The sequence below is a fragment of the Boeremia exigua genome (genome assembly GCF_020726555.1).
Source record: "Boeremia exigua strain MPI-SDFR-AT-0100 chromosome Unknown C7974scaffold_5, whole genome shotgun sequence".
Classification (NCBI taxonomy): domain Eukaryota; kingdom Fungi; phylum Ascomycota; class Dothideomycetes; order Pleosporales; family Didymellaceae; genus Boeremia; species Boeremia exigua.
Window position 1 is genome coordinate 2,195,238 of NW_025763522.1, and position 25,352 is coordinate 2,220,589.

The 25,352-nt window shown below is 58.8% G+C and overlaps 10 protein-coding genes across 10 annotated transcripts; 3 read left to right on the plus strand and 7 right to left on the minus strand.

Moving 5' to 3' along the window:
* Positions 1-114: 114 nt before the first annotated feature.
* C7974DRAFT_433617 (F-box/WD repeat-containing protein lin-23) lies at positions 115-3,316 on the minus strand (the record flags this gene model as incomplete). The annotated part of the gene is made up of 2 exons (XM_046144931.1): positions 115-2,251; positions 3,294-3,316. The coding sequence occupies 2 exons, from the start codon at positions 3,314-3,316 to the stop codon at positions 115-117; spliced, it is 2,160 nt and encodes a 719-aa protein (XP_045998441.1).
* Positions 3,317-3,345: 29 nt separating this feature from the next.
* C7974DRAFT_176671 (uncharacterized protein) lies at positions 3,346-4,887 on the plus strand. Its single transcript, XM_046136266.1, has one exon. The coding sequence runs from the start codon at positions 3,625-3,627 to the stop codon at positions 4,585-4,587; it is 963 nt and encodes a 320-aa protein (XP_045998442.1). The 5' UTR covers positions 3,346-3,624; the 3' UTR covers positions 4,588-4,887.
* Positions 4,888-6,219: 1,332 nt separating this feature from the next.
* On the minus strand, positions 6,220-10,917 carry C7974DRAFT_309891 (uncharacterized protein; the record flags this gene model as incomplete). The annotated part of the gene is made up of 1 exon (XM_046138244.1): positions 6,220-10,917. One exon carries the CDS (start codon positions 10,915-10,917, stop codon positions 6,220-6,222), a length of 4,698 nt encoding a protein of 1,565 aa, XP_045998443.1.
* A 3,349-nt stretch (positions 10,918-14,266) lies between these two features.
* Positions 14,267-14,692, minus strand: C7974DRAFT_412653 (cytochrome c oxidase family protein-like protein; the record flags this gene model as incomplete). Its single annotated transcript, XM_046143664.1, has 4 exons — positions 14,267-14,352; positions 14,424-14,459; positions 14,566-14,608; positions 14,669-14,692. The coding sequence occupies 4 exons, from the start codon at positions 14,690-14,692 to the stop codon at positions 14,267-14,269; spliced, it is 189 nt and encodes a 62-aa protein (XP_045998444.1).
* Positions 14,693-14,949: 257 nt separating this feature from the next.
* On the plus strand, positions 14,950-16,418 carry C7974DRAFT_176717 (transcription factor TFIID complex subunit 8 C-term-domain-containing protein). Its single transcript, XM_046136268.1, has 2 exons — positions 14,950-15,419; positions 15,465-16,418. The coding sequence occupies exons 1-2, from the start codon at positions 15,107-15,109 to the stop codon at positions 16,205-16,207; spliced, it is 1,056 nt and encodes a 351-aa protein (XP_045998445.1). The 5' UTR covers positions 14,950-15,106; the 3' UTR covers positions 16,208-16,418.
* Positions 16,296-17,065, minus strand: C7974DRAFT_176710 (mitochondrial export protein Som1). Its single transcript, XM_046136267.1, has 2 exons — positions 16,602-17,065; positions 16,296-16,530 (listed from the first exon to the last, which is right to left on the minus strand). The coding sequence occupies exons 1-2, from the start codon at positions 16,805-16,807 to the stop codon at positions 16,449-16,451; spliced, it is 288 nt and encodes a 95-aa protein (XP_045998446.1). The 5' UTR covers positions 16,808-17,065; the 3' UTR covers positions 16,296-16,448.
* C7974DRAFT_453128 (uncharacterized protein) lies at positions 16,420-18,021 on the plus strand (the record flags this gene model as incomplete). Its single annotated transcript, XM_046145851.1, has 3 exons — positions 16,420-16,953; positions 17,008-17,042; positions 17,136-18,021. The coding sequence occupies exons 1-3, from the start codon at positions 16,873-16,875 to the stop codon at positions 18,019-18,021; spliced, it is 1,002 nt and encodes a 333-aa protein (XP_045998447.1). The 5' UTR covers positions 16,420-16,872.
* Positions 18,022-18,404: 383 nt separating this feature from the next.
* Positions 18,405-19,165, minus strand: C7974DRAFT_176749 (mitochondrial ribosomal protein subunit L20-domain-containing protein). Its single transcript, XM_046136269.1, has one exon. It carries the CDS (start codon positions 19,077-19,079, stop codon positions 18,417-18,419), a length of 663 nt encoding a protein of 220 aa, XP_045998448.1. The 5' UTR covers positions 19,080-19,165; the 3' UTR covers positions 18,405-18,416.
* Positions 19,166-19,310: 145 nt separating this feature from the next.
* C7974DRAFT_433626 (uncharacterized protein) lies at positions 19,311-20,795 on the minus strand (the record flags this gene model as incomplete). The annotated part of the gene is made up of 2 exons (XM_046144932.1): positions 19,311-20,612; positions 20,667-20,795. The coding sequence occupies 2 exons, from the start codon at positions 20,793-20,795 to the stop codon at positions 19,311-19,313; spliced, it is 1,431 nt and encodes a 476-aa protein (XP_045998449.1).
* A 1,390-nt stretch (positions 20,796-22,185) lies between these two features.
* Positions 22,186-24,733, minus strand: C7974DRAFT_176756 (nucleotide-diphospho-sugar transferase). Its single transcript, XM_046136270.1, has 3 exons — positions 24,505-24,733; positions 24,427-24,454; positions 22,186-24,328 (listed from the first exon to the last, which is right to left on the minus strand). Exons 1-3 carry the CDS (start codon positions 24,535-24,537, stop codon positions 22,284-22,286), a joined length of 2,106 nt encoding a protein of 701 aa, XP_045998450.1. The 5' UTR covers positions 24,538-24,733; the 3' UTR covers positions 22,186-22,283.
* Positions 24,734-25,352: the final 619 nt, after the last annotated feature.

Sequence of the window (25,352 nt, forward strand, 5' to 3'; positions counted from 1 at the left end):
TGAGCTTGGCTAAATGCAGCGGCTATCCAGCCGCAGCATCGCCCATCGCTGTGTAGCGAAGTGTGTGGGGGCGGACGCTGCTGATGGGCAGGTTCAAGCAAGTGCAACATGCACTTACTTATCTCCAACAAGCAACTCGGACCCAGGAACGTTGTGACCAAAGTCCAAGATCAATGTGCGGCCATCCTGGCTCGTGGCAAGAACGCGGCGGTAGTCGCTCTTTGCAGAGAGGATCCAACTCGTTGTCCAGTTCTTGTATACGGCATATGTAGCACCAGTCTCGTAGTCGGAGACCTGGATGCTCTGGTCATACGAGCCGGACACTATCCGGCCGTTGAAGGCATCTAAGAATAACGAGCGAACAAGGCCATCGTGCTTGACTCGGCTGTGGACGAGGTTGCCAGAGTTGGCGTCAAACTTGTACACGACGTGGTCGTTGCCACCAGCAAGAACGTATTTGGCGTCATCAGAGAACTCAACAGCAGCGAGGCCTCTATCCTCTGACGGGAAGTCTTTGATCGACGCGCCAGTCTCGAGGTTCCACAGCTTAGCCATGCCGTCTCCACTGGCGGAAACGAGGAGGTTGCCGCGGAGCTGGACAGCGTTGACGGGACCCCTATGGCCCTTGAGTGTGCGGATGCAGACGCCAGTCTTGCGGTCCCAGACCTTGATCATCGCGTCCTTGCTGCACGAGATGATATACTTGTCGTCCAGGCAGACGTCCAGAACACCGGCTTCGTGGCCGCGGAGGCGGTACATGGGAATGTACTCCTCTCCAGTGATGTCCCAGACGATGCAGGTGTAGTCGGAAGAGCCTGTGACCATGATCTCGTGATCGTACTGCAGGCACAGGATGGATGCGTCGTGGTAGTCGGAAGGAATGTTGTAGATCTTGTTGCCCTGCTTGGTGCCGTTGACGGAGGCGTGGCTGATGACACGCTCGGAGCGCTCCTCCATGGGCAGGGGTGTGTTCATTGTCGGGCGGTGGTTGGGCCCGCCGTACACCTTGACACACTTGTACGTCTTCAGGTCCCACACACGGATGGTGCGGTCACGGGAGCCGGTGATGCACTTGTTCTCGTCAAACTGGCAACAGTAGACACTATCTGTGTGGCCGTTGAGGTAGATAGCAGCGGGAGTGCCAGCCTTCCACCGCTTGTTGATTGTGCTTCGTGCAGAGTACATCTTCTTCCAGTCCTGGGCCGGGGCGGGCTTGCCGTTGGCCTGCTTGCCGACACCGGTGCCGCCCATCTGGATGGGGGCGGGCGAGACATGGACCTCGGGTTCATACTTGCGCAGGAAGACGTTGCGCCAGACGTGGCTGGATGAAGCGTGCTCGTGCCAGTGGCGTGAGACCTGCTCGGCGCGGGCAAGGGATGTGGCGTCGAGGTTGGAGAGCACGGCAGTGGCGAGCTCGGCGGGGAGGCGTTGGAACGGGTCGGCTGAAGAATTTTCGTTAGCAGTGTTGGGGTGGGAGGAGGCAGCTGACTCACTCATCTTCTTGTCCGCGGCGCTGTCGGTCCGGACCATGGGCGACGAGCACGTCATGTCGACGCCGCTCTCGTTGTCGTTGAAGTCGACGTCGGAGAAGTGCGGCTTGTCGGACGAGATGAGCCCGTTGAGGAAGCGGTGCGTGTGCTCCTGCTCGCGGCGCAGCTGGCTCAGACGGCTCTCGTTGGCGGCAGCGGCGGCCTGGCGCGCAGAGGCACCGCCCATCAGCTGGGCGGCCAGCAGCCCCGTGTGGTGCTGCGGGGCCTTGGCCGACTCGGCGGGCGACGCGGGCTTGCGGCGCATGCTGCTGAAGCGCTTGAGCGAGAAGCCCTTGTTGGCGCTGCTCGGCGACGGGGTCAGGACGGGCAGCGGCGGCAGGCCCGAGTCGGTGTGCGGCAGCGGCAGACGGGCGTGCTCGGAGCTGGGCTTGCGCTGGGCGGCCGTGGACGGCAGGCTATCGATGAAGCTCTGGATGGAGCCGCGGCGGTGGCGGGCGGGCGCGGTGCTGGCGGACGAGAACGACGACAGGCGGCGGCGGCTCTTCTGGCGCGTGAAGGTGCCGGCGAAGTTGCCCAGGGCGCGCGACAGGGCGCTCTCGCCGGGCTCGCCCTCGTTGACGGCGTCGAGGGCCATGCCGTAGCGGTCGGCGTCGTAGCAGGTGCTGGAGCTGAAGGTCTGCGAGGCAGTGCGTTTCATGGTGTGGTCGAAGGGCGGCGAGGCGTCGTCGGTGGCAGAGGAGGTCTTCGGACGCGAAGCCAGACTGCGATGCATTGGAGCGTTGGTGGCAGCGGCGGCAGCGGTGCGGTGCAGTGCAGTGCGGCGGTGTGCACGAGCGACGCAGCAATTCCAGGGGGAGGGCGGGTTGAGGCCGAAACGCGGTGCGAGTCGTGGGCTGCAGGGCGAGCTAGAATCCAAGGAGCGTGAGCACGGCGGTGAAGGCGGTGGATCGCAGCAGCGGCAGCAGCAGCGGAAATTACTGGACAGGGAGCGTACGGCCAGCGGCGGCGTGCGCTGGGCGGGGCGCGGTGGAGTGGATAGAACTACAGAAAGAAAGGGAGCGAGCGGCGTGCGGACAGGGCCGTCGTCGGAAGAGAAGAGAGAGCGAGGATGGGGCTGCAGCGCGGGCTCGTGGCCGGTGTAAATACAACCTACAGGCCTGCCCAAAGCCAATCTCTTACTAGGGCCCAGCAGATCGTGGCACTACTGGCCGCCCATGCTCGTCGCCGGGCCCAAACCGTCGCCGTCGCGCTCGCCTAGTGCGCCGCCGCTGGCCTGCGCGGTGCCGGCTGCTGCTGCACGGCCTGCTGCTGCACTGCCGCGGGCCACACTGCGCGTTGCAGACAGCGTTGCAGTCAACCAAGATCATTCGCCCGCGCTGCTCCAGGCGAGCAGTCACCGCACCTGCACGCCGCCGCACCTGCACTGCACCACGCACCGCAGATGTGTCGCGCGTCGACTGGCCTTGCCTCACCGCTCCGCCAGCCAGCGCCGTTACAAGCCAGTCCCCTCGAAACGCCTTCCAAACAACAACAAACATGACGCCTGCCCGCACCCCCGTCCGCACCCCAGCCCACATTCCCGCCTTCTACCGTCTGGTCTTCCTCTACCTCGAGCCTGTGTCCATCGTCGCCGGCGCCGTCGAGGCCGCCTGCTTCCAGTCGGCCTACCTGTCGCTCACCCACGCCGCCAGTGCCCCCGCCGTAGTGCCCGTCTCAACATCCATTGTGCTGACTCAGTTGGCCAACCTGTACCTGGGCGTCGCCCTGACCGAGGCCCTCGTCTTGCGCGTCACCTCCGAGTACCGCGTGTGGCAGGCCCTCATCATCGTGCTGCTCATCGCTGACGTGGGCCACCTGTACTCGGTCCTGCCGCTGGGCTTTTCCAGAGCATTCCTGCAGTGGTGGCACTGGAACGCCATCGACTGGGGCAATGTCGGCTGGGTCTACTTCCTCGCACTGACGCGCCTGTGCATGCTGCTTGGTATTGGCTTTGGCGGGCCACGCGCGCCCGGCCTCAAGAATGCCTGAGCCTGAAAGGAGCCGTAGATAGCGACCGTCGTTGAGCCAGGCTAGCATCTTGTCACACAGAAGCCGCCGAAGCTCTTGCCAGTTCTGATACACATGATCATTTTCTATGCACCTCTTCATCACACCGTGCGCCACGTTCTGCATTCGTCTGCCATGTACCCGTTCGGCAAGCCAACCGAGAGGCCCCGAGCCTGAGCGTGTTCTGGCGGGTGCCACAAGATCTTCTCAGCCGCTACCCCCAGACCCACCGTGCCCGCTAACCCAAACCGGCCCCATCACAGCCGCCATCCAGACGTCCTCGTCCCAGGTCACCAGTATTCCAGAGAATCCAGGACATCCAGAAGCCCGCCGAAGCTGCAAACACCGGCACCACGCACGCAACCGCGCACCCAGTTCCGCTCGCACACGTCGCCGCGCCCATTGTCCGCGCCCCGGCGACCCAAACCCGCCCGCCCGACCAAGCCAAAAGCAATCCTGCGCCGCTCCCAACCAAATTAAACAAAGAAGCAATCCCGCCGCCTCGCAGCTGCAGGAACGCGCTCCTGTGCACCGTGCCGTCTGGGCCCTCGCAGCAGCATGCGATCCAGCTTCAGCAACAGTATGTATTTGCATTCCACCGCCGTTGCACGCACGCACGTCACGTCACGCCGTGTCGCACTGTACCTTCCCTCCCCAGCGCCGATGTAAGACAGACGTAAGTATTACCGCCTGCTCAGCCGCACCCCTTACCACTCCCACCCTCCCTTCCGCACCCAACCAACCAGCCAACCACACGCCCTGCAGCCCGCCGAGAATAAACACAGCACTTCGCCACCCATGCGCCTCGCCACCTTACTCAGCCCTCGCCTTCCAACCCATGCTTCCACGCCTTCCATCCTTCGGCGCTAAGCCGCTAGAAGACGCTAGCGCCCAACCCGGCGACCTGCCCTGCGTCCGCTCGCGTGCGCGCCGGGATCGCTACGTCACGGCTGAGAATTCTCGGTGCAGAGGCTGCGCGAGCGAGGGGGGTTGTTTCATTGAGCTGCTAGGGCGGGTTGTAACTTTCGAACGAGCCGTAGACGAGTCGTAGATGAGTCGTGGATGAGTCGTAGACGAACCACGATGAACTATGATGAACCATAACGAACCACAACGAACCATAATCAGCGGCACCCACCGTCGCCCTCCGCTCTCTGCAAAGTAGGTACACCCGACCCCCGATCCAGCACTGCATTGCCCGATACTGCGCAGCCGTGATGTAACGCCCCGGTCTGCACTGCACTGCACTGCACTGCGCTGCAAACCCCACACCCCATCCCATACCATCCATTATCCACGCAGCGCACCCACGCAGCACACCCACGCTCACGCTCCACCCCCAACCACGGTACGCAGAGTCGAGACCGCACACCCGCATCCCCGCACGCAGCCCGGGCTGGACGGGCCCGTGGACGTGCTCAGGATGCCTCGGATCCTCACGGCTAGAGGGCCTGGCTCGCATCCGATCCGCGCGCTGCGGTTCGTGGAGTCGCGCGCCGGGACCCGGGGCCGTGGGACGGGGTTGCGGGGAGGAGTGAGGGAGGGTGTGTCTGGGGCTCTGGGGCTGTTTGAGACTCTCGCTGAGGAGGGGGGTGGGGGCTAGACGGTGGGGGAGCGGGTGTGCGGTATCGACTTTGTATCGCGTCGTGTGGTGTTGAGGCGTGTGGTGGTGCCAAGGGGAGGGGAGTGCGTGGTCTCCAAGGCAGCGGTGGGTGATGTATGTGCATGTGCATGTGCATGTGCATGTGAGTATGTGTGTGAGAGAGCTCAGGACGTGGTGCCTTGGTTGTCATCACCCCGTCATCATCGTCGTCGTCGTCGCGGATCACGCATCACGCATCACAACAAAGACAGACAGATAGACAGACAGATAGTCCAGACGCTTCAGATGCACTTGAATGCCAATTCCATTTCCATTCCATTTCCATTCAATTTCGCACACGCCTCTGCAGCCCGCGCCCCAGACCCAGATGCAGACCCAGACCCAGACCCAGACCCAGACCCAGGAACCCAGGAACCCAGAAAACAAACAAGAAAACAGTGGAAACAGCAAAAAAAACAGTAAAAACAGGGTATAAGTGTATCCACCATAATCGCAAACGCGCACAAAGAGCGACGAACCTATTCTTTCTCCCGGAACATGAAGGACGGATGACACGACAAGACATGAAATGACTTAACATGACAAGGCAAGACATGAACATGACAAGGCAAGACATGAACATGACAAGGCAAGACATGAACATGACAAGGCAAGACATGAACATGACAAGGCAAGACATGAACATGACAAGGCAAGACATGAACATGACAAGACATGACCATGACCATGAACACGAACAAGACGCAACACACACACACGAGAACACACAATTTTCCATCTCACACCAGCGCCTGAACCCGCGCCGGAACACCCCCAAAGGGCCACGCAACCATGCCACGTCGAATCCAGAGTTGTGTAGCGCCACGCGACCGAAAAAACCCCGCAAGGCAAGAGTAAGGTAAGGTAAGGGTAACGACGCCAGCAAGCGCGAAAATGTTGTACAATGAAAAAGCGCCCGAAAAAACAAGCAAGGTAGTGTAAAAGAGCCCGAAGACCTGGGTAGAAAACTTCGCTACATGTGGAAATCTCGGTACATGTTTCAACAGAGATCCCGCTGGAATGCTCAATGCGACAGAAGACTCAGTAGATGCCAGCGTCCAGACCCGCCAGGCTGCCATCCATCTGCTTCTCCATGGCGTCAAAGTCCATGAGCGAGGGGAACAGCATCATCTCGTCGCTGTCCATGGGGGGAAGGGAGACGCCGAGCGTCTGCAGGTCGTCCGAGAGCTGCATGTCGAGCGGGAGCGCGTCGCCGTTCATGCCCATCATCCATGCATCGGGCATGTCGATGTCGAGGTTGATCAGGAGGTTGTCGTTCTCGGAGATGTCCGACTGCCGTGTCGAGGGCGTGTCCTTTGCTGACGAGTCGGGTGTTTGGGTCGGCGAGCTGGGGCGCGAACGGACAGCCCACGCGTTGTCCACATCCTTGAGGTCGAGGACGGTGAAGGGGCCGTTGGCGTCAAGCACGGCAAAGGTCTCTTCGTACGAGCAGTCAAGGAGTGATGTCGGGATCATAGGCTGCAGTTCCTGTGGTCTCTCCGGTAGTGCTGCGGTAACAGGTGCAGACTCCTTCACAATCGACTTGACTGCACTAGTCGGGGTAGGTTTGGCGTGAGGTCCAGTGCCAGGCGTGGCAACCTTGACCATCGGCTGCGGTGTCTTGAGCAGGTTGGCCGATGGCGAGTTCTTGATACCGGTCTGTGTCGGTATGCGTGCCATGGGGGTGGCCGCATGCCCCGCAGGAGTCAGGGCGTGTGCGGTGCCATGTTCCATTTTGATGGCCTGTGCAGGAGCACGCACAGGGGCAGGTGCAGGTGCAGGCTTGACTGATGGTTTTGAAGCGTGGGGGTCGGCCTTGAGTTCACCTGTCTTTACATCCACATCCAGATACTCCGCCATGGACTCGAGTGCGAACTGAAGAGGATTGTCGTGGATGGCGTGTGCTATGCTGACGTGTGCCTCGAGCTCGGTCTGCGTGTCGAATCCTCGAACAGAGTATTCGCATGCAGCCTCCTTGCATTTGAAGGTGGGCTTCTGCGGTGCTTGCCTGTCAGGTGCTTGCTGTCGCTTCAGCTCAGGCGAGTTGCCCTTTCCAGCGCCCATACGGGGTGAGGGCTTGGGTCCTGGGGTTGAACTCGCACTGCCTCCGTCCATCCTTTGACGCTTCTTGTCGGGGAGAACGAGGTTTGTGAGTCTAGGAGCTTCATCAAAGTACTTGGGAGCTCCGCTCGGCGACTGCGCACCACCAAGCGGGAAGGGTGGACGATCCGTTGTAGGTGCGCTAGGGGCTTTCGAATTCGAGCCCCGCTGCTGCGACTCAGTGTGTTGCTTGAGATTAGCAGCATTCAGCTGAGCGGGAGGTGTAGCAAGCGAGGGATCCGAGCCAGGCTGGGCCTGCTGTAGCCCAGCCTGAGCATTGGCGTTCTGGTTTTGTTGTGTCTGCGACATTCTCGCTCCGATCTTGGTGACGAAGTTGAGAATGGTGCGGAGGTGGGTTTTGAAACCCTCTGTTGGCAGTGTGATTTGGTCGTTGAGCATGCCAGTTTCCAAATTCATCTCGCGGTACAGCAAACAACGTGCTGTCATGATTTGACGGATGACACCCTCTGAGCCGCTATCGATGTCAAATGACGCATAGAAAGCCCGGATTGCTCCATCGACCTTCTTCAGCATGGAGAGCTGCTTCTGCAGAGTCCCTTGCAGTGAAGCGCGCACTTGAGGGGGGATCTGTGTCGGCTGTCCAGCAGGCAGTGTCCTCTCAACCTCATTCATCATCGTGCTGAGGTTGTTAATCCGGACTGGGTCACTGATGCGAGCACGCATGTCTTCGGCGCTCGGCACTGGACGTGCTTGCTGCGACGCCTTGCCATTGGCAGCGTTTGAAGCATCCTGAGCCTTGAGGAGCTGAGCCTTGACCTGAGCTTGTTGTGCAGGTGTCAACTTGGACATCTGCTCCTGGGTCAGGTTCATAGGCCTTTGAGGGACCATAGACGCCTGAGGTGCGTTGCCGCCAGATTGATCGGCATTGGCCTCGGCAGAGTCGTCGTTGGGCCGCTTCAAGTTCTTCATAGCGTTCGGCGTAGGCTGTGCCGCTTGCGGTAGCCTAACAGGTGTCTTTTGCTGTGGTATCGACTGAGCAGCCTGGGCGGTCGGAGGCCGGTTTGGCTGCTGCTGTGGAGTTTGCTGAGGTTGAGCTTGAGGTAGCTGTTGTTGCTGTTCCCGCTGCTGATGCTGTTGTTGCTGCTGCTGTTGCAGCTGCTGCTGTTGCATCATGCTTCGTTGCTGCGCCGCCTGCTGTTGCTGCTGCTGTGCAAGCATTGCCTGCTGCTGCTGTCTGCTCTTCATCTTCTGCGAGATGACGATCGAGCGCAATTGCTCGTCTGGCATATTCATGACCTGAGGGTTTTGTGGCGCCATCTTCTGTCGGAATATTTGTAGTTCCTGTGGTGTGACGCTGATGGGAGGCAGGTTCGCCATGTTCATAGGCTGCGGCCCCCTGCCTTGTCCTGGGGTCATTGGTGCAGGTGGCGCCATTCCCGGAGCATTGTTTGGCTGAGGAACGCCGCCAGGCATCTGCTGCTGCTGCTGTTGCTGTTGCTGTCGCTGCAGCATGTTCTGGAAGTGGATTACTTGCAGCATGAGTAGCTTCTGCGTCTCGGTAGGGGGCAGGATGCCCGGATTCTGCACAGCCCACTGCTTGAGTTGTCCCCAACTCTTCACATCCGGAGGTAGATTTTGTCGGACTTGTGGACCAACTACTTCTGGAGGGAACGGCCTACCATCTGTGTTTGCAATGATGCCAGGATTCGATTGGAGCAGAGCCTGTGCAGCCATGATGCGCTGTGGTGTCAACATGCCACGCTGTGCCATCTGCTGGGGCTGCCCACCAACAGCACCAGGCGTCTGTTGCCCAAGACCCATCCCAGGCCGGCCCATGTTGGCCATGTTAGCCATGTTGGCCATGTTCGGCCCTCCCATTATCTGACCAGCCATACCCGGCTGCATGCCTGGCTGTTGGTTGAACGGGAGCATGTTTCGTTGTCCCTGAGCCCCAGGCCCGCCAGCCATCATGCCGTTCTGCTGCATTTGCTGGTTCATTCGTTGGGTGGTCATGTAGTTGGCAAGGATCTGACGGAAGTTTTGCTCCGGTACCTTCAGCAGCTGTTGTTTCGCATTGGGATCAAGATCTGCTGGCATCATAGCCAAGCGCGCTGCATCCGAGAGAGGTCCACTGGGCTGACCCAGAGCGGCAGCGGCAGCGGATCTCTGCTGTGCCTCGCGCAACAACGCAGAGACTTGCTCCGTCTGTCCTTGGCCAGGTTGAGGTGTCATCTGCGGGACATGTGCTTGTGGCGGGCGTTGTTGTGGCGTTCCGGGTCCTTGTTGACCTGGTGGGTTCATGGGTCGCGTGAGCAACGGCATGGCTGGGCTTTGCTGAGAACCTGGTGGGAGGTTGAGACCACCAATCTGTCCTTGGAGTAGTTGGTTTTGGTTTCTTGCCTGCAACACAGCTTGCTGTCGCTGCTGGTCGAGTTGTGCACGCGCTTGGGCCTGTTGCTGAGCCTGGGCCTGTGCCTGGGCTACTTGGATCTGAGACGCATTGGCCTGGCGTTGGAGGCTTTGTTGGAATGCCGCCTGGGCAGCCTGTCGTTGTGCCATGGCAGCGTTCTGCTGTTGGCCACCCTGCCCAAAAGACATCTGGCCGTTATTGTTGTTGTTGTTGCTGGCTGGGACAACTTCTGCACCCGAGTCCTGTAGCCGTACAGCACCCAGTTGCTGGTTTGTGATTGCGTTGAAGTCGAAAGCAGGATCAGATTGCCGTTGGCCCATATTGGACTGCTGGGCTTGCATCTGAACGGACTGGGCACCCTGTTGCCCACCCATCTGGTTCGCGCCCAGCTGTTTGGGAATGGAAACCTTGCCGTTCCGGTAGAGCAGCTCGGCGTGCGTCCGGAAGCGAAAAAACAAGGGATCAACTCCTTGCGCAAGGAGCGTTTGTTTCTTCTCCTCTGGCCATGCGTTGACTTCGTTCTGGAACTTCAGACGAACCTCGCCCGTGCAACTGTCCAACAGCTTTTTGGCTAGTTGGTTGATGAACTGGCCTTCTTGTGGCAGTCGCTGCTGCTGCTGCTGTTGCTGCTGCTGTTGTTGCTGCTGCTGTTGCTGTTGTTGCTGTTGCTGCTGCTGCATGTTCGGTTGCTGGTTCTGCTGCCCTTGGTTCAGATTAGGCGTACCGACATTCATGCCCATCGAAGAGCCTCCTTGCTGCATGGGGACTGGAGAGATTTGCATCGGCTGCCGAAGTTGGGCGTTAGGGAAACCTTGGTTGAACTGCTGCGGCGTGCCTTGGCGGGGGCCTTGCGGACCAGGCTGCCCCATCATGTTCATCTGGGCGGGGTTCATCCCGTTCATCTGCATGTTCATGTTGCCCAGGCTGGACTGCATGCGTTGGGACTGCTGCTGGCGTGCGGCAGTCATCTGCATTAGCTTCTGCTTGATGTTGGAGACATACTGGTCTTTTGTCTGCGATGTGAGGAAGACCTGGTTCTCGAACTGGATCGAGGTGCGCATGGCATCCAGCTCGGGCGTCTCCTGCTTGAGCAGACGGAACTGGGTGAAGAACTGGAAGGCCAGCTGGCCGCGCTCCTCGAGCGGCGTCGACTGCTGCCAGCCCTGGGGCAGCTTGGCCTGCTGGTGCTGGGCGCGGTAGGAGTTGACAAAGTGCTGGTAGGTGGCAGCGTTGGACGGGCCCTGGCGGGGCATGCCGTTCTGCTGCATCATGTTGGGGTTGTTCATCTGCATGGCGGCGGCGGCGGCGGTGTCGAGCCGGGTGTCGCACGCTCAGAGGAAACGCCGGGTGGGTGACAGCGCGGTGCAAGGCCGCAGTCGCAGTCGAGGGCGCTACGCATGCAGGGAGCGGGCAGGCGAAGGGTGCGGCAGATCGGGAGTGTAGGCGGGTCGGCGATCGGGTTGGGCGCGGTCAGAGGCACCGGGCACGGCAAAAGCAAGCACGGGGCGGCAGTCGAGGCGAGCGGCAGACGCAGACGCAGACGCAGCACTCGGCGTGGCTCAAGTCGCCAGCGGCGGCCACGGGCGTGGGACGGTGGTGGTGGAGGAGGAGCGGCGACGGTGTGCGGGAGCGCGCAGTCGCAGGACGCTGATCGTCCGTATGGGATCGACGCTGGGCGGTAGGCGGTTTTGCGGCGTCCAAGAGCACTGCCGGATGCAGCGGTCGAGTCGGCGGGATTTGCGGGAGCGAGGGCTCTGCGCGCAGCGCGTCCAGGTGCAGGCAGGAGGAGGCAGGCGAGCGGGCAGCGGGCCTCTCTGCGCAGAAGACGTGGTCGGTGAGGATCAGAGGATGCTTCGCGGTGGTGCTGGACGGCTAGGCGTGCTAGACGTGCTAGAGCAAGCCATGCAAGCAGCAGGACGCCAGCGGAAACTTAGCGCGGCAGGCCCGACAGGGTTCGCTCCTCCCCTCCCAGACGTCGTGGCACGCACCCCCGGCCAGCGCAGCTTTCTTTTATTCTGCACGGTACTGCGCCCAGCAGAAGGCTGCGCGCGCTCGTCGCTGCTCGCTGTCCGCCGGCGCAGTGCTGCAGGCCCTGGGCGGGTGCAGCCAGCGCCGCGCTGCCTTCGATGCTGGTCGCACAGCTGCGTAGTCATTCGCGGACCCTGCGAATGACTACGCATCCGTGCGGCGGGCGACACAGCAGGGCCCATGTCATCAGCTCAATTGACCGACACCCAGTCCCCCGTCTGCCACAGCAGCGCTGCCCTTGCCGGGCGGCCGCCCGCTGCCTCACCGTGAAAGCTTCCTCGAGCTCGTCTCGCATTTGCAGCAGTTCGAGCGGCCGCTTGAAACTCGAGGGTGCAAGGTTTCACCTGCGCGCCCACTCGCTGCAGTCGTCCAATGGTCGCATGGTCAACGCTGCAGCGAGCACGACCACCCAACGCCCAGCCTGCGTGCACCCTCCCATCTCGCAGCTGGCGCCATCCAGCCCGCCGCACGCTGGCCGCTAGCCTGATCTGCTGCCTGCTGGCCCAGTCTGGTGATGCTCAGGGCACCACCGCCGTTTGCATTTGCACCGTCCTGTCCTGTCATTCTGTCCTGTCGCCCAGCTCTGCCAAAGCAGCGCGCCCGCAGAGCCCTCCGCGCAATCCACGCAATCCACGCAATAAGTGGCTGGTCGCACCGAGCCACGGCTTCCGGCCAACACTATCTGCTAGCCTCAACGAGCCCCAAATAGCCATTGCAGCCTCCCAGACCCTGCCCGCCTCATGTCAGCGGCCTCAAGTCGCCCCGTCTTTCGCAGCTATTTTGTATTTCTTGACAGTTGTTTGACGCGCTTGAACGCTTTTGCACTCTCCAAACAGGCGGACCGCGGCGAACCCCCGGGTCTCCTCAAGCTTTGCGTTCGTCGTTGCGTTAATCACCGTTGGCCTAGCTTGATAGTGCTGCTCCACAAAAGCCCGTAGCCGCACCCGTAACAGAGCTACCGTCCGCCTGTTAGTGTGCCTGCAAGTCTGCACCAGCCCGCAATGCCAGCAAACACCAGACCCCAATTAATTATTCACGACTGCCGTGCCAGCATCACCCGTTCGCTCGCCGTTCTGGCAATCTAATGCCCTCTTCCCCCCGACCTGTTGCAGGCTGTATCCCGTCGATCTGCAGCGGGCTGCAGACCGTGCAGCGCCATGATCGCCGAGACGCCTGCGCTTCCACCCTGGCCAGCGGCGTCATTTGCCCTTGCCCTGCAATCGCCCTATCTGCAAGGGTCCTTCTGCAGCGAACCTCCTTTTGCAGCCACTCTAGATTCACACAACTTGGAACATGTTTACAAATCTCGCTCTCAGCCATTTTCCAACATAACGTTACGGCGCTCTTGGCTGACATGCAACATGCGATCTGCTCGTATTGCATCTCCGACCGCACCATCCGTGCAACCGTTAGCGCTATCGTTTCGCTTATGCTTTGATGCGACCACAGCTGACGACCGTTGACAGATGCTCCACGCGTCGACAGCGCATCTTTGTGGAGAAGTTCAACGTCCGTCATTCCTATGAACTGCTTGGGCATGAAACGTAGTTCCGCTGTAGATTTCGCACAAAAAGGATATTAAATGCAGCAATCTGCCGGAAGTAGCGGAAATGGTTCGAGGTGACGACTCTATGTAGGCTTGGCTGCAGGGAACTCGTATTCGTCTGCGTTCTCCAAGTCCTAGACGCTCCGGGCTAAACTCTAGCAGTGCTACAAGCTTGCGTCTTGCAGAAACGAACGAGGTTGAGGCGGGTGTGCACTCTATTCGAAACCTTATAGAGCTTCTCCGCATCGAAGCTTTCAAGGAACCTGTGGCAATCGGTTGTCGCCATCGAGCCTCATGCTGGAGCTCTGAAGTGGTCATCGAACTGTACTATGTATATCAGCGGGCCTGCCCGCTGTTTCGAGGGTCATCACCCTGCAGTCGTCGGGACTGGCCGATTTGATCTAGCTAGCAAGCATGTGTAGGCCCGGCTTGTCTCGCTAGTGAGTGCTCCATGACTCCTGAGTGATGCTGTGACCGCGTTTTCGGTCAAGTAGGAGCTGCTTGTGCCTGAAATGTGCCCAAGAGTCGGTCTCTTCCAAAGCCCGCCGTGCAGATCATACATTGCGTGACTCAGCCCATGGTGTCTGTGATGGTAGTGAGCGGACAGCAGGTGGCGGATACATCTGAGACCCCAGAATCTCCAAGTGTGAAGTTAGCACTGTTAACATTAGAATCGCAGCCGGCGGTGCAGCTCAGTATGCTTCCACTAGCAATGCGAGAGAAGCACCTAGCGGTATGTATGGTCATCAAGGTTTGAGTGGACGCAACAAAGTGAATTGTGGGGAAGCATAGGAGAGTTGTTGTCGGCAGTTCGCCCTGGCTTAAAATAGCAAAGCATCTGACAGCGAGAGAAAGGTCATGAATGTGGACTGCTGGAAACGGCAAGAAAAGTGCAAGATGGTTGTGTTGACTTGGCTGGTTTCGATATGGCATGCCGTCGGGGGTCCACCCCACCTATGATACACTGGTCCCAGCTCCAGCAGCCTTCTAAGCATCCTCGCGTTCTCGAACATAGGAGATCTTTCATTGTGATATCATATCGCTTATTTCTGGCCAAGGGCGGCGGCACGCTCGTCCTCGAGCTTCTGGTAGAAAGCGTCGCGGTGACGGACGGCGGGGACGTGGTAACCTTTGGATGTAAGTCCAGATTCGCTGAGAGCATGTTGTATGCTGGATGTCTGGAGATCGTTGATTACGTACCGTACCACCAGCCGTAGCCAGCGGTCACACCGAGACCTGCAATTGACTGTTAGCCGGCCGTCCCCGCATTGCGCGCACGTCCTCCAGGGCTTCTACAACGCCGCGAAAAGCTCTGGAGGTGTGCAGCAGGCCGTCAACGTACCCATGGCAACGGAGAGGTCGAGCACGACCTGGCGGCGGAGCATCTGTTCCAGTCATCAGTCCCCTGTTCTCAGCTGCGCGGCACGCCCAATGGCAGCACATACGCCAGTAATCGGTTTGAAGGCCATTGCGATTTCGGTTTGCGGGGAGTGGAGAGTTTTGCGGCGGGGTGCGGGTTGCGGTAGCTGGTGGAGGGCGTCTGGCGGTCGTGAGGTTGGAGTGGTGTGAGTTCCAAATGTCATCCGTCCTTGGCGCGCGGGCCCGTGCGTTTTGGGGAACTGAGAGCGACTCCAACGCTGCCTTACAAGGTGAAAGCAACGTCGACGGCGCCCGACTGCCGAAGCCGCAGCGCTTTCACAATAGCTATTGTCGCATGCGCCAGAGTCTGCAGTCGCCACAGAACCCTCCACACCCGCCCTCCCGCATCCGACACACGACAGCCCACGCGCGTGGACACTACATGCGACGTCACTCTCGCTCCCCACCTTGCACAGCCGGCACCTTGCACATCCTCTCCTGCGTGTCCGTCGCGCGTAAAGCACATGCCAGGCCTTATCTCTCCCTCTAGCGCCAGCAGCGGAGGCGCAATCGCAGCTATGAAGCGGCCCCACGATGGCGACGGTCCAGCACAGCAGGGCGCGCCGCTGAAGAAGCGCAAGGTCCTGCATCAGCTCCAGCACACACAGCCCGTGCAGCACATGATCGACCCCATTGGCGCCGAGTTTGCGTATGGCGACAGCAAGGACTTCTACGACCAGCAACTACGGCGCGCAATCGCGATACAATGCAAGACACTGGGCTTTGATAGCGCGCGACCAGATGCGCTGGAGGAGTTTAGAGGGCTGGTCGACTCATGTACGACGATTGTGCGCGTAAGCAGGCTGGGCTAATGCAATGCAGACATGACCAAGTTCCTCACTAACGTGCGCGTGTCCATGGCCAGTGCGAGGCGCACCGAGACGGTAGCTCACGATTGGATCTACGCGCTTGCCAGCGCTGGGCTCCGCGGCTCTGGCCCTCTCGAGCAGCACTTCGACACAGGCGACATCCCCCCATCATTACTACAGCCACACTTCGACCCCCCGGCCCCGCCAGAACCGCAGCCCATCAGCACCGACGCATTACTTGGCCCTGAACTGTCCGGGAAAACGGACAAGGAAGCACGACCATACATACCAGAGCATTTCCCACCATTTCCATCGAAAAACACCTACAAAGCCACCCCAGTATTCACCGAACGAGAGAATGATCCTCGCAAAATCCGAGAGAAGGCGACAGAGGAAGGCATTCTAGCAGAGCAAAGCTTGCGGAAGCTCATGGCAGCACAGAAGGCAGGCATACAAAAGCAGACTGCCGGCAAGCGAAAACGGAGCCGGCGTATGAAAGAGAGCGACAGGTTATGGCAGGAAGCAATGACGGATCTTCTTAACGAGGAGAAGGAGCACGAAAAGAGCGAGGCCCGGCAACGCGCAAGGGAGGAAGAGGCGGAGATGGAGGCCGACGACGAATCGGACAACTGGAATGCGCCCCTTGTTGAGCGACAGCTACGGCAGCCCGTTGTGGACCGGAACGTCAACCTCGAAGAGGGCGTGCATGTCAATTACGACCAGCGATACTGGAAAAAGTCTGCAAGAGGCGTATGAAGTCAACATGAACAATGGACTGGCAAGGCATTTTTCAGCGCGGCGTTTGGAGTTTGCATATATATTCGTGCCCACGGACGGGCTTTTCGAGCATGTGAGGCGTTCCATAATCGTGTAGAGGTGTGTCATAGCCTGCGGGCGGCACAGAATAGCAATGAGATTGATCGTGATCTCTAATGACATCTCACACGCTACCCATAATCCTCGCTACTTCCTATCCTACATGTGACCACAACCAGACTCAACCCATCTTCCCTCCGTCCTCCTGCCTCGCCTTCCACCCCTCCCACGCCGTCGTCTCAACGCTCAGCCCGTTCTCACATCTACCCAGCCGTCAGCATCCCGCTCACGTGCCAAGCCCACCGCGCTGCACCTCGCGCAACCAGCAACTTACTGTCTCAACAACCGCACCACCTGCTCGCACACGATATTCGGCTTCCCGGTCTTCTCCGACACCTCGACGTTGCACTTGTACTGCACCAACTCTTTCAACGCGCAGTCGTGCAGGCGCACGGGCGGTTTCCGAGGCCTCCCGTTGGCGAGCACGTTGATTTGGGATTCGAGCGCGCTGAGGGCGTGGATGGGTGTTGCTGGGGCCATTGGAGTGGGGTTTTAGTGGACGGGGGAAGAGAGGCTGTGGGGAAGAGGAGGAGCTGTGGAAAGGGATGGCGATGAATGATGATGTGGAGGCGAAGAGGTTGGGGGAGAAGCTGTTGTTGGATGTTCAGGTTGAGGGATTGAGCTCGGTGTGTTGAGGTCCATGACGGGAGTTGTGGGGTTTTTGCTGACACTGTTGTCAGATTCTGAGTTCTCTCCGTGAACTGGATGCTGAAGGGTAAGCAAATCCTAGATTCAGGTCGATGTTTGACATCCAGACTTGGTCCAATTTGATAGCACTGGGAATCTACTGAATTGACAGTCACAACAGCAACGCGAGCACAACCAAAACGCCTTTCGGGATCCCAGAACTCGACGCTCTAACATCAAGCTCCTCACCAGCAATCCTCGAACTCATCTCACCACCATCTACCCACCACCCCTCCGGCGCCGGCAAAACCTCCCTCCTCTACCTCATCATCGCCCACGCCATCCTCCCCCCCTCATTCCCCTCGATCCCGCACCTCAACGGCCACGACGCCGCAATAATCCTCCTCGACCCGCTCCACCACTTCAGCGTCCCGCGCCTCGCAACCACCATCCTCTCCCTGCTGACTTCGCACCTCCCCGCCCCCGTCGACCCAGACACCAAATCCGCCCTCACCACCCTCACAGCCCGCTGCCTGGCCCACGTCCACATCTTCCACCCGACCTCCTGGCCCTCGCTGCTCGCCACCCTGCGCGCCCTGCCAACCTACCTCTTCACCGCCCCCCACCCCAGCGCGCACCGCCGCATCCACTCCCTCCTCCTCGACGACGCCGACGCCTTCACCGCGTCCCTGCGCGCCGCGCCAGCCATGAGCAGCACCACGGGCCCGCTCACCGCCGCATCCCGCGCCCTCACGGCCGAAGTCGCCCGTCTCGCGGCCCTGCTGTCGTGCAACGCCGTGCTCACTGCGTCGGCGGCCGCGCCCTCGGGGTTCCGCGCGCTGGTGCCCGTGGCGTGGCCGCCCGGGCAAGAGGTCGTGCGCGTTGCGGTGCGGCGGGTGGGGGTGCCGCGGTTTGCGGCGGGGATGGGCGTGCAGGCTGCCGAGGCGGAGCGCGGGCAGCGGTGGGATGTTGTGCGGCGGGGGCGGTTTGAGTGCTGGCGGGTTGGGGGGGAGGGGAGGGGGGACGGGTTTGTGTTCCGCGTTGGGAGGGAGGGGGGTGGTGGTTGAGCGGGGTGGGGAGGCGTGAGAGCAGGGCGAGGTGCTGTTAGTGAGAGGGTGAGGGTGAGGGTGGGAGGCTTGCTGTGGGTGGGCGCCAGTTGCTCTCATGATCTGACGCGATACCCATGAGCGTTTCGAATCTTGCCATTTGACAGAAGTATGTTACAAAAGTACACCCGCCTCCCAGCTCCCGAGTATGCATATGCGCGGCCAGACCCCCCGTTCCAGCCTTGCTATCGTACAGCCATGCAGAAACAGTTTTGTACACATCGGAACCCGTGCATCGATTGTCGTTCTCATCACGCGTTCATTCGTCGTAAACGCGCGCTCCCACGTCCAAGCACCATCCCCATCACCCCAGCACATCCCAATTCACCTTGAACCCGGCCTCTCGGATCCAAGCCCTACAAATCCCGCCCCCAGAGCACCTTCCTCTTCTCGCGCTCCTCCCTGGCCTCCCTCCTCCTCCGCCCCCACTTCTCCCTCGCCGCCTGGTGCTCGCCCTCGATCCGCGCCGCCTTCTCCGGCACCTTGACCAGCATGCCGACGAAGAACTGGCTGCAGCCGAAGCGCTCCGCAAGCTTCACTCTGGTCCACTTCTCCGGGTCGCCGAGGCGCAAGCGGCGGATCTCCGCGATCTGCGCATCGTCGAGGTGGTATTTCTTGGCGTAGGGGGCGCGCACGGGGGGCGGCAGCGCGGCGGAGGGGCGCGGCGGGAGGTGTGAGGGTGCTGAGAGCGGGGTGCCGGGGCTCGCGACGGGGGAGGCCTGGCGGCGCAGCGCGGTGGTGTTGGAGTACGAGAGGGCCGCGCTGTAGAGCGAGCGGCGCTTGTCATTCGCGGGGAGGAACTTGAGCGGGGTGTGGTAGACGCTCGGGGCGGACGAGGGCGGGTTGAAGATGAGTGAGGGCTCGGAGCGCGAGGGCGTGTAGGACGGCGCTTCCGGGAGTGCGAGCAGCTTCTTGTGCCGCCGTGCGGTGGATTCGTGGCGGCATTGCACCCGCGGGAGCAGCGCGGGCTGCTGCCGTGTGTTGAGGCATGTGCGGAGGACGGATTTGCTGGCTGACATTGTGCAATTGGACGCGTGGGACGGACGACGTCGACGGGCTGGTGATGGCCTGCGGTGAAGGGGTGCAGGAAACTTTGTCCGAGAAGGTTTCTCCGGCCCCGGTCCCCATACGTGTGCACGCGACGAGCAACACAACAACACCAAAAGATCAACTCAGATGCATCTTTATGTCGAATGGGTATATTTCATTGTTCTGACTATTTACTACACCTGCAGGGTGCTGAGCGGCATTTAATCACGCTTGAGCTCCGCACCGACGTAGTGCAGGTATGCTCCGAGCAGCTTTGTGCCCTCAATGTAGTTCTTCTTGTCCAGCTTCTCGTTGATCGAGTGCGCGGCATCTGTCGAGCTTCCCATCGGCAGCAGCAGCACGTTCTTTCCAAGCTCCTCCTGGAATGTGAGAGTGACTGGGATACTGCCGCCCTCACGTGTCATGTCAGGCTTAACGTTGAACACCCTCTCGACGGCCTTGGCGGCGGCTGTGTAGTTGGGGTGGTTGAAGTCCTCAACCCACCACTTGCCGCAGTGGACAACGTTGAACTTCATCCTGTTCTTCGACCCCAGCTTGGCAAACTCAGCGTTGACGTGCTTCTCGACAAGCTTGGTGACGGGGTCGATCTCCATGTTGGGCACAGTGCGGATGGAGAACTTTCCAATGACCTTGGCAGGGATGACCGTCTTGGCTCCCTCGCTGTAGAAAGCACCCTCAATACCGTGCAGAGACAGCGAAGGGTACCTCATCTTAGCCTTGAGGGCCTCCTCCTTGGTGCTGTGGATCGAGACCTCACCGCCAAGCGACTCCTTCAGGTCGTCCATGGTGAATGCAATGGGAGGGTAGAGAGCCTCTTCCTGCTCAGTCATGGGAGCGACAAGCTCGTCGATGCCCTCAATCAGGATCTTGCCATCAGGGGTGACGAAAGAGTTCATGATGCGAATCAAGTCGGTCATGGGCTCGTGGGAGACGCCGCCGTAGACACCAGAGTGCAAATCAGCACCGGGGCCGGCAATCTCAATGGAGTAGTAGTTGCATCCACGGACACCGTATGTGAGACAGGGCTTCTCTGTGCCCAGCCAGTAGTTGTCCGAAATGCAAACAACATCTACGTCCTTGAAGAACTTCTTCGCCTCGGCGCGAATGGTGTCATCTAGACCCTCCGAGCCGTTCTCCTCCATACCCTCAAAGCACATGATCAGGTTGACAGGGAGTTCAACACCGGCCTTCTGGTGTGCCTCGATGGCGTTCAACCAACCAAGGACAGGGCCCTTGTCGTCTGTGCTGCCACGTCCGTACATGCGGCCCTTGTCGTCGATGCTCAGCGTGAATGGGTCGGTCGCCCAGCCGTCGGACTTCTGTGCAGGCTGAACATCGTAGTGGCCGTATACGAGAACGTTGACCTTCTTGGGGTCGTTTCCGTAGCGGCCGAGGAGGCAGGGTGGGAGGTCGAGGTGCTCGCGTCCGGGCTGCTTTCCAAGCTCACGAAGCTCGACTTCACCGCCGAGCGCCTTGATCTGGTCCGCGAGCCAGTGGCCCATCTATCGTGCTTATCAGTTACATTCTCTACTAGAGGTGTTGCACATCAGGCATACCTTGACGACATCCGGTCTCCTCTGGTCCTCAGAGGAGATACTGGGGATAGCGACAGCTTCTCTGAGCCTCTCGATGAACGAGTCTTGCAGAGTGTCCACCTGCTGGAAGTACGAGTCGAGGTTCGCCATTTTGTAGTATTTGTGGTATAAGTACGGCCACTCGGCGTTTGGTATGCGTGGTGGAGTGTATTTGTCGAAACGACGAAGTGAAGGTGAGAGTCTGCGAGCTGTAGAGGAAGAGAAGTTTCGGCCAATACGATGCGCGCTTATTCGCGGTGGAGATAAACGGGAAGGTGTGAAAGCGCGCGCAGTTGCTTCTGCTCGATGCAGCATGGTGAGGGGCTGCCCCACCCGTGACATTGTGGCGGATGGCGGAGTGAGCATCACGCGTCGACTTTCGAACACCAATTATGACTATCTCGACTGGTCCAAGCTTTAACGCTGCTAAGTTCACACAATGGGACTGAGTTCGCACACAATAAGCCTTTGGCGATATGCTTGAAAGAGCTTATTTCTGCGCAGATGCTGAAGGAATAATGTGCCTCGGCCGGGAGAACCAGGTCCCACTTCTTAGGTAAACGACGTGCCCTCTGTGAAAACAAGACTAGGGAAACCCCTGTACATACGCCGTCCATAGCGATCCTATCACTGCGCCTAAATAAGCTTCATCCGAGAGGTAATCAAATGTGAGAGGTCATTATGTATTATCGTATAGCTCATGTATACATACTCGCAAAACAGTAGAAATTTGAGCAGAGGGGGAAAATGCCATCAGAAGGATAGTATCGCTACGCAATGCTGGTGCAAATGCAAGACTGCAGACAAAGAAGTAGACAAATGACGATACGTAAATGCAAGATGACTAGATCGCCCAAATATCCATCGTTTATGTATTCATGCTTACCATTCTTGATAATGAGATCAGAATAGACCCTGGCCAATTTTTTCGTCTCTAGTCGTGGTGGGACTGAGTGCGTCGCCAATGGGAGACACCAGTTCAGACGAACTATCCGAATTGAATCCTGGAAGGTTAAAGGTCAATTCGCCAGCCTTGATGCGTCCATCAGATGTGATTTGGTGACCAGGCCCGATGGAATGATGAGTGGTCGCATGCTCGTGGTGTGCTGTCGAGCTGCTAGCGTTCTGTATCTCTTTTTCGTTCGTGCTGTCGCCACCAAAATCCCGCTCAGCAAACCCCCCAATCTTTGGGAAGGCTTCGACAGGCGAAGTATTCTCGTACGAGAATGTTGGTACCTCATCCAGGGGATTAGCACTTTTCTCTCTCTTATCAAAACTGGCACCGAAATCATCCATAGTGAAGCCAATCTTGTTACCTCTCTTTTGCTTGAGGGAAGATGACTGTGACGTGTGTTGGCTAGACGTAGTCTGTTCTGTGGACGTCTTTCGTGTCGAGAATCGCATCGCAGGGCGGTCGCTCTTGGCTACGACAATGCCGCCAACCTCGAGCTCTTCGCCGTGTTCGTCGCCGAGGATCGAATGCTCTGGTAGCGCGCGTAGTGGTGGGTTCGGGTGTTCATCCTTTGTGAGGTGTTCGAACTCGACCAGCGATGATCTTCTCAGCTGCTCTAGCTTTACGTCGGGATTCTTGAGACACAGTTAGAGTTGAAATAGAAAATGTTGTGGGTCCGTCAAGGAGACCAAAGGGACGCCGGTAGCGCTCAGTCCGCCGCGAGGATTCGCCTCTATCTCTGTCGTATCCTGTACCTCTTCCGCTGATTCTTCGAAAGCCTCGCGGGCCACTACCTGTTCTTTAACGAGCGGGATGTCGTCTCTCAGGTCCACTGTTTCTTCTCTTTCAAGGTGACTGGAGTCTGGGGCATCGATGATAGATTCAACAGTGGACAAGTGAGGTTTGACATATTCGTTGACAGAGGCAAATGAGTCGCGGCGGCGAGCAAAAGCGGACGCATTCAAGGAGGAGAAGCCGCACTGTGGACATACCCATTCGTTTTGTTCTGGCACTCCTTCCGCCACAGGAAGTTCACCAGCCTCATCCCTCTCTTCGCCCCAGAAGGTAGGACGCCGCAGAGGTGCTGGGGTGACGGGCAGGCTGGGACGTTCCACCGCAGACGGGAAATCAGTCAGGATCAGACTCTCGCGACGGTCTTTACGAGATAGCGTCGGCGATCCTATGTCATCTGTGCCGGTCGTCTGCTGCAGAATCTGAACCTTCCCACGTTTGGGCTGCGAATCCATAATTGACCGCACATAGGAGTCAATCCCTGGGACACTATCCCATGCATTAGCAGTATTCTGCGAGAACGCTTGCCACGACTCCTCAGCAGTCCTTGGCTTGTATTCCTGAGGATCATCCCTCCAGACTCTGGTAGGCTTTGCTCGTGTCCATTGATCCTGAGCACTTTCGTAATGAGTCGTTGGAAATTGTGACGAAGGCGGTGAAGCCTCGAACTCCGATGTCTCTGCTGCTGGTGCCGGCGCCGGCATATGTGCGCGGCGGGGCTCTGGTGGATGATCTTCTGCAAAGACGCGTGTAGCTTTGGGTCGTGAGGCCTCCCTCTCCCAAGGGAAGATGGGCTTAGGTGCTTCCCAGGGCGTTGATTTAGACTCTGGAATCTTGTACCACATGTCACTGGGTGGCTCAGGGTATGCCGGTGCCTTGAACAGCTGCTTGCTATCATTGAAGGTGTACGTTTCGCTTGGGAAATTGGCAGCCTCAGGCTTGGACTGCGCTGGCGGTTCGAATTTGGTAGCATCCCATTCCATTACTGGAGCAGAGAATCTGCGTTGCTCTGCTGTAGATGTCGGTTCGATCAAGCCCTGGTGAATATCCTCAGCTAGATCGCTAGGGTCGGTCATAGAGGGCTCGGCGGTCGGGGCGGGTTCATTGATAGTAATATCAGGGATAGGCTGATGCTGCAAGGCAGTGTTGGTGTTGATGTGCGTGCTGCCGTGCGCCTCCCCCGCAACCTTACTCTGTTGCTGCTGTCTTTTTGCATCATGCAAGTGCCTATTGTGTACAGCCCACCATCGCGCCAGAAGCTCGCCATACACACCATGGCCTGCTGCGCGGTTCTTAGACCACGGTTTATCCTTGCCTATGAAGTGCACAGCGCTGATGTCCCGTTTGTAGTATCTGTATGCTGGCTCCCATTGGTATTCGGCGTTTGGGGTGCAGTTGTATGTGAACTTGAGGCGCTGCCATGGGCGATGCTCATAGTACTGATTCAACAGTCCCTGATCAGCGCCGTCGAAGCTCTCACCAGCAGCAGCCATTGTATGGAGCGACCAGTATTCGCCCATGTCCGGGTTGAGGACCATAACACCACTGTTGAAGGCGTCGGGCCAACCAATGTCCGGCGCGGCAGCGAAAGGAGCCTCGATGTCGAACAGCTCGTCCAGCGCGCGCAATGCTACCACGTCGGCGTCGAGGTATACGATCTTACGAAACTGTGTCTGTCTCCACAGAGCGATCTTGGTAAAGGCATACGAAAGGTCGGGGCGGCCCATGAGGTAAAGGTTGGCCATGTTTGAGTTGCGTATACGCTCGACGGGGATTACGTAGTCGTACAGCGACTTGAGCTCGGCGACGGTCTCGGCTGATAACGACTCCAATGTGATCATCACAGCCAGCTTCTTCTTAGTCCCGGCATCGCGCAGAGAGTGGGCGAGGACAGTGGCTCCTGGACATATGGTCAGCAGCAGTTTCAATGGGATTGACGAAAACATTTGAAAAAGAATCAGATGGTTCAGGTTTCATGGACTCGATTGTTGTACGCACCTGGTAAATAAGAGTCGCTCATGAGAAGCTAGTAATCAAGTTAGCTCGCGTGTCTCAGTGCCATGTCAAAGTACCTACTGTGCAATACACATCTTCCAAAGGTCGCGCCATCTTGAGCAGCTGTTACGATGGTGTTCACTGCAGTGAACTGAGGGTAGAAGACTGTCCCGGACAGCTTGGTCAGATGCGACCTTCCTGCTAGTTTCCCCGCAACGACGTAGTGAAGCTTGCGCCGATCAATGTACCAAACGCGAAGCGGCAACTAATGGGCACCTGCAGGAGCTTGTCTGGCGCACTCGTCGTTCGTAACTTCTCGAATAGAAGGTCGGGAGGAGGGAGGGTTTTTAAAAACGAAGAAAAAGATGCGCTGACCGAAAAGCCCGAGCAATTGGCCAAATACGGCCTGAACAATACACGAAGAAATGGTTGAGAGATGATGGTTCCCACGGTTCCCACGGTTCGGCTGAGAAGCTTGGCAGCCTCGAGCTCTCAACCCTGTGCGTCATGTCAATACTAGCTCCAACAGCTCCACGGCCCCGTTCCATCGCGTCAACCGCGATGCGTGTCATCACCGGTCTTGTTCAGGCAACTGTATTTGTTTTCAACGTCTATCGATGCAACTTCGCACTTCCTTATACCCAGCCTACTCATCAACTCTATTTTTCCTGTTGTTGGGCTCAAGGCGAGAGTCCATGCTCGATGCATTCTGCCGCCAATCGTACGACGCCTGTCGACTCCGCACTCCCCCTCCGTTTACAACATCCTTGTGGATGGCGCCCATAATAACGCTAAACGCCATCAGTTCAATGGCCGTGTGACCACGAGCACGCATGAGCAGCATGCACTCGTATCTGCAGAAGCACGACACATGGGGTCAAGCAGAACGATTAACGCGCTCGCTAGCAATCCACTTTCTTCAGAATGTC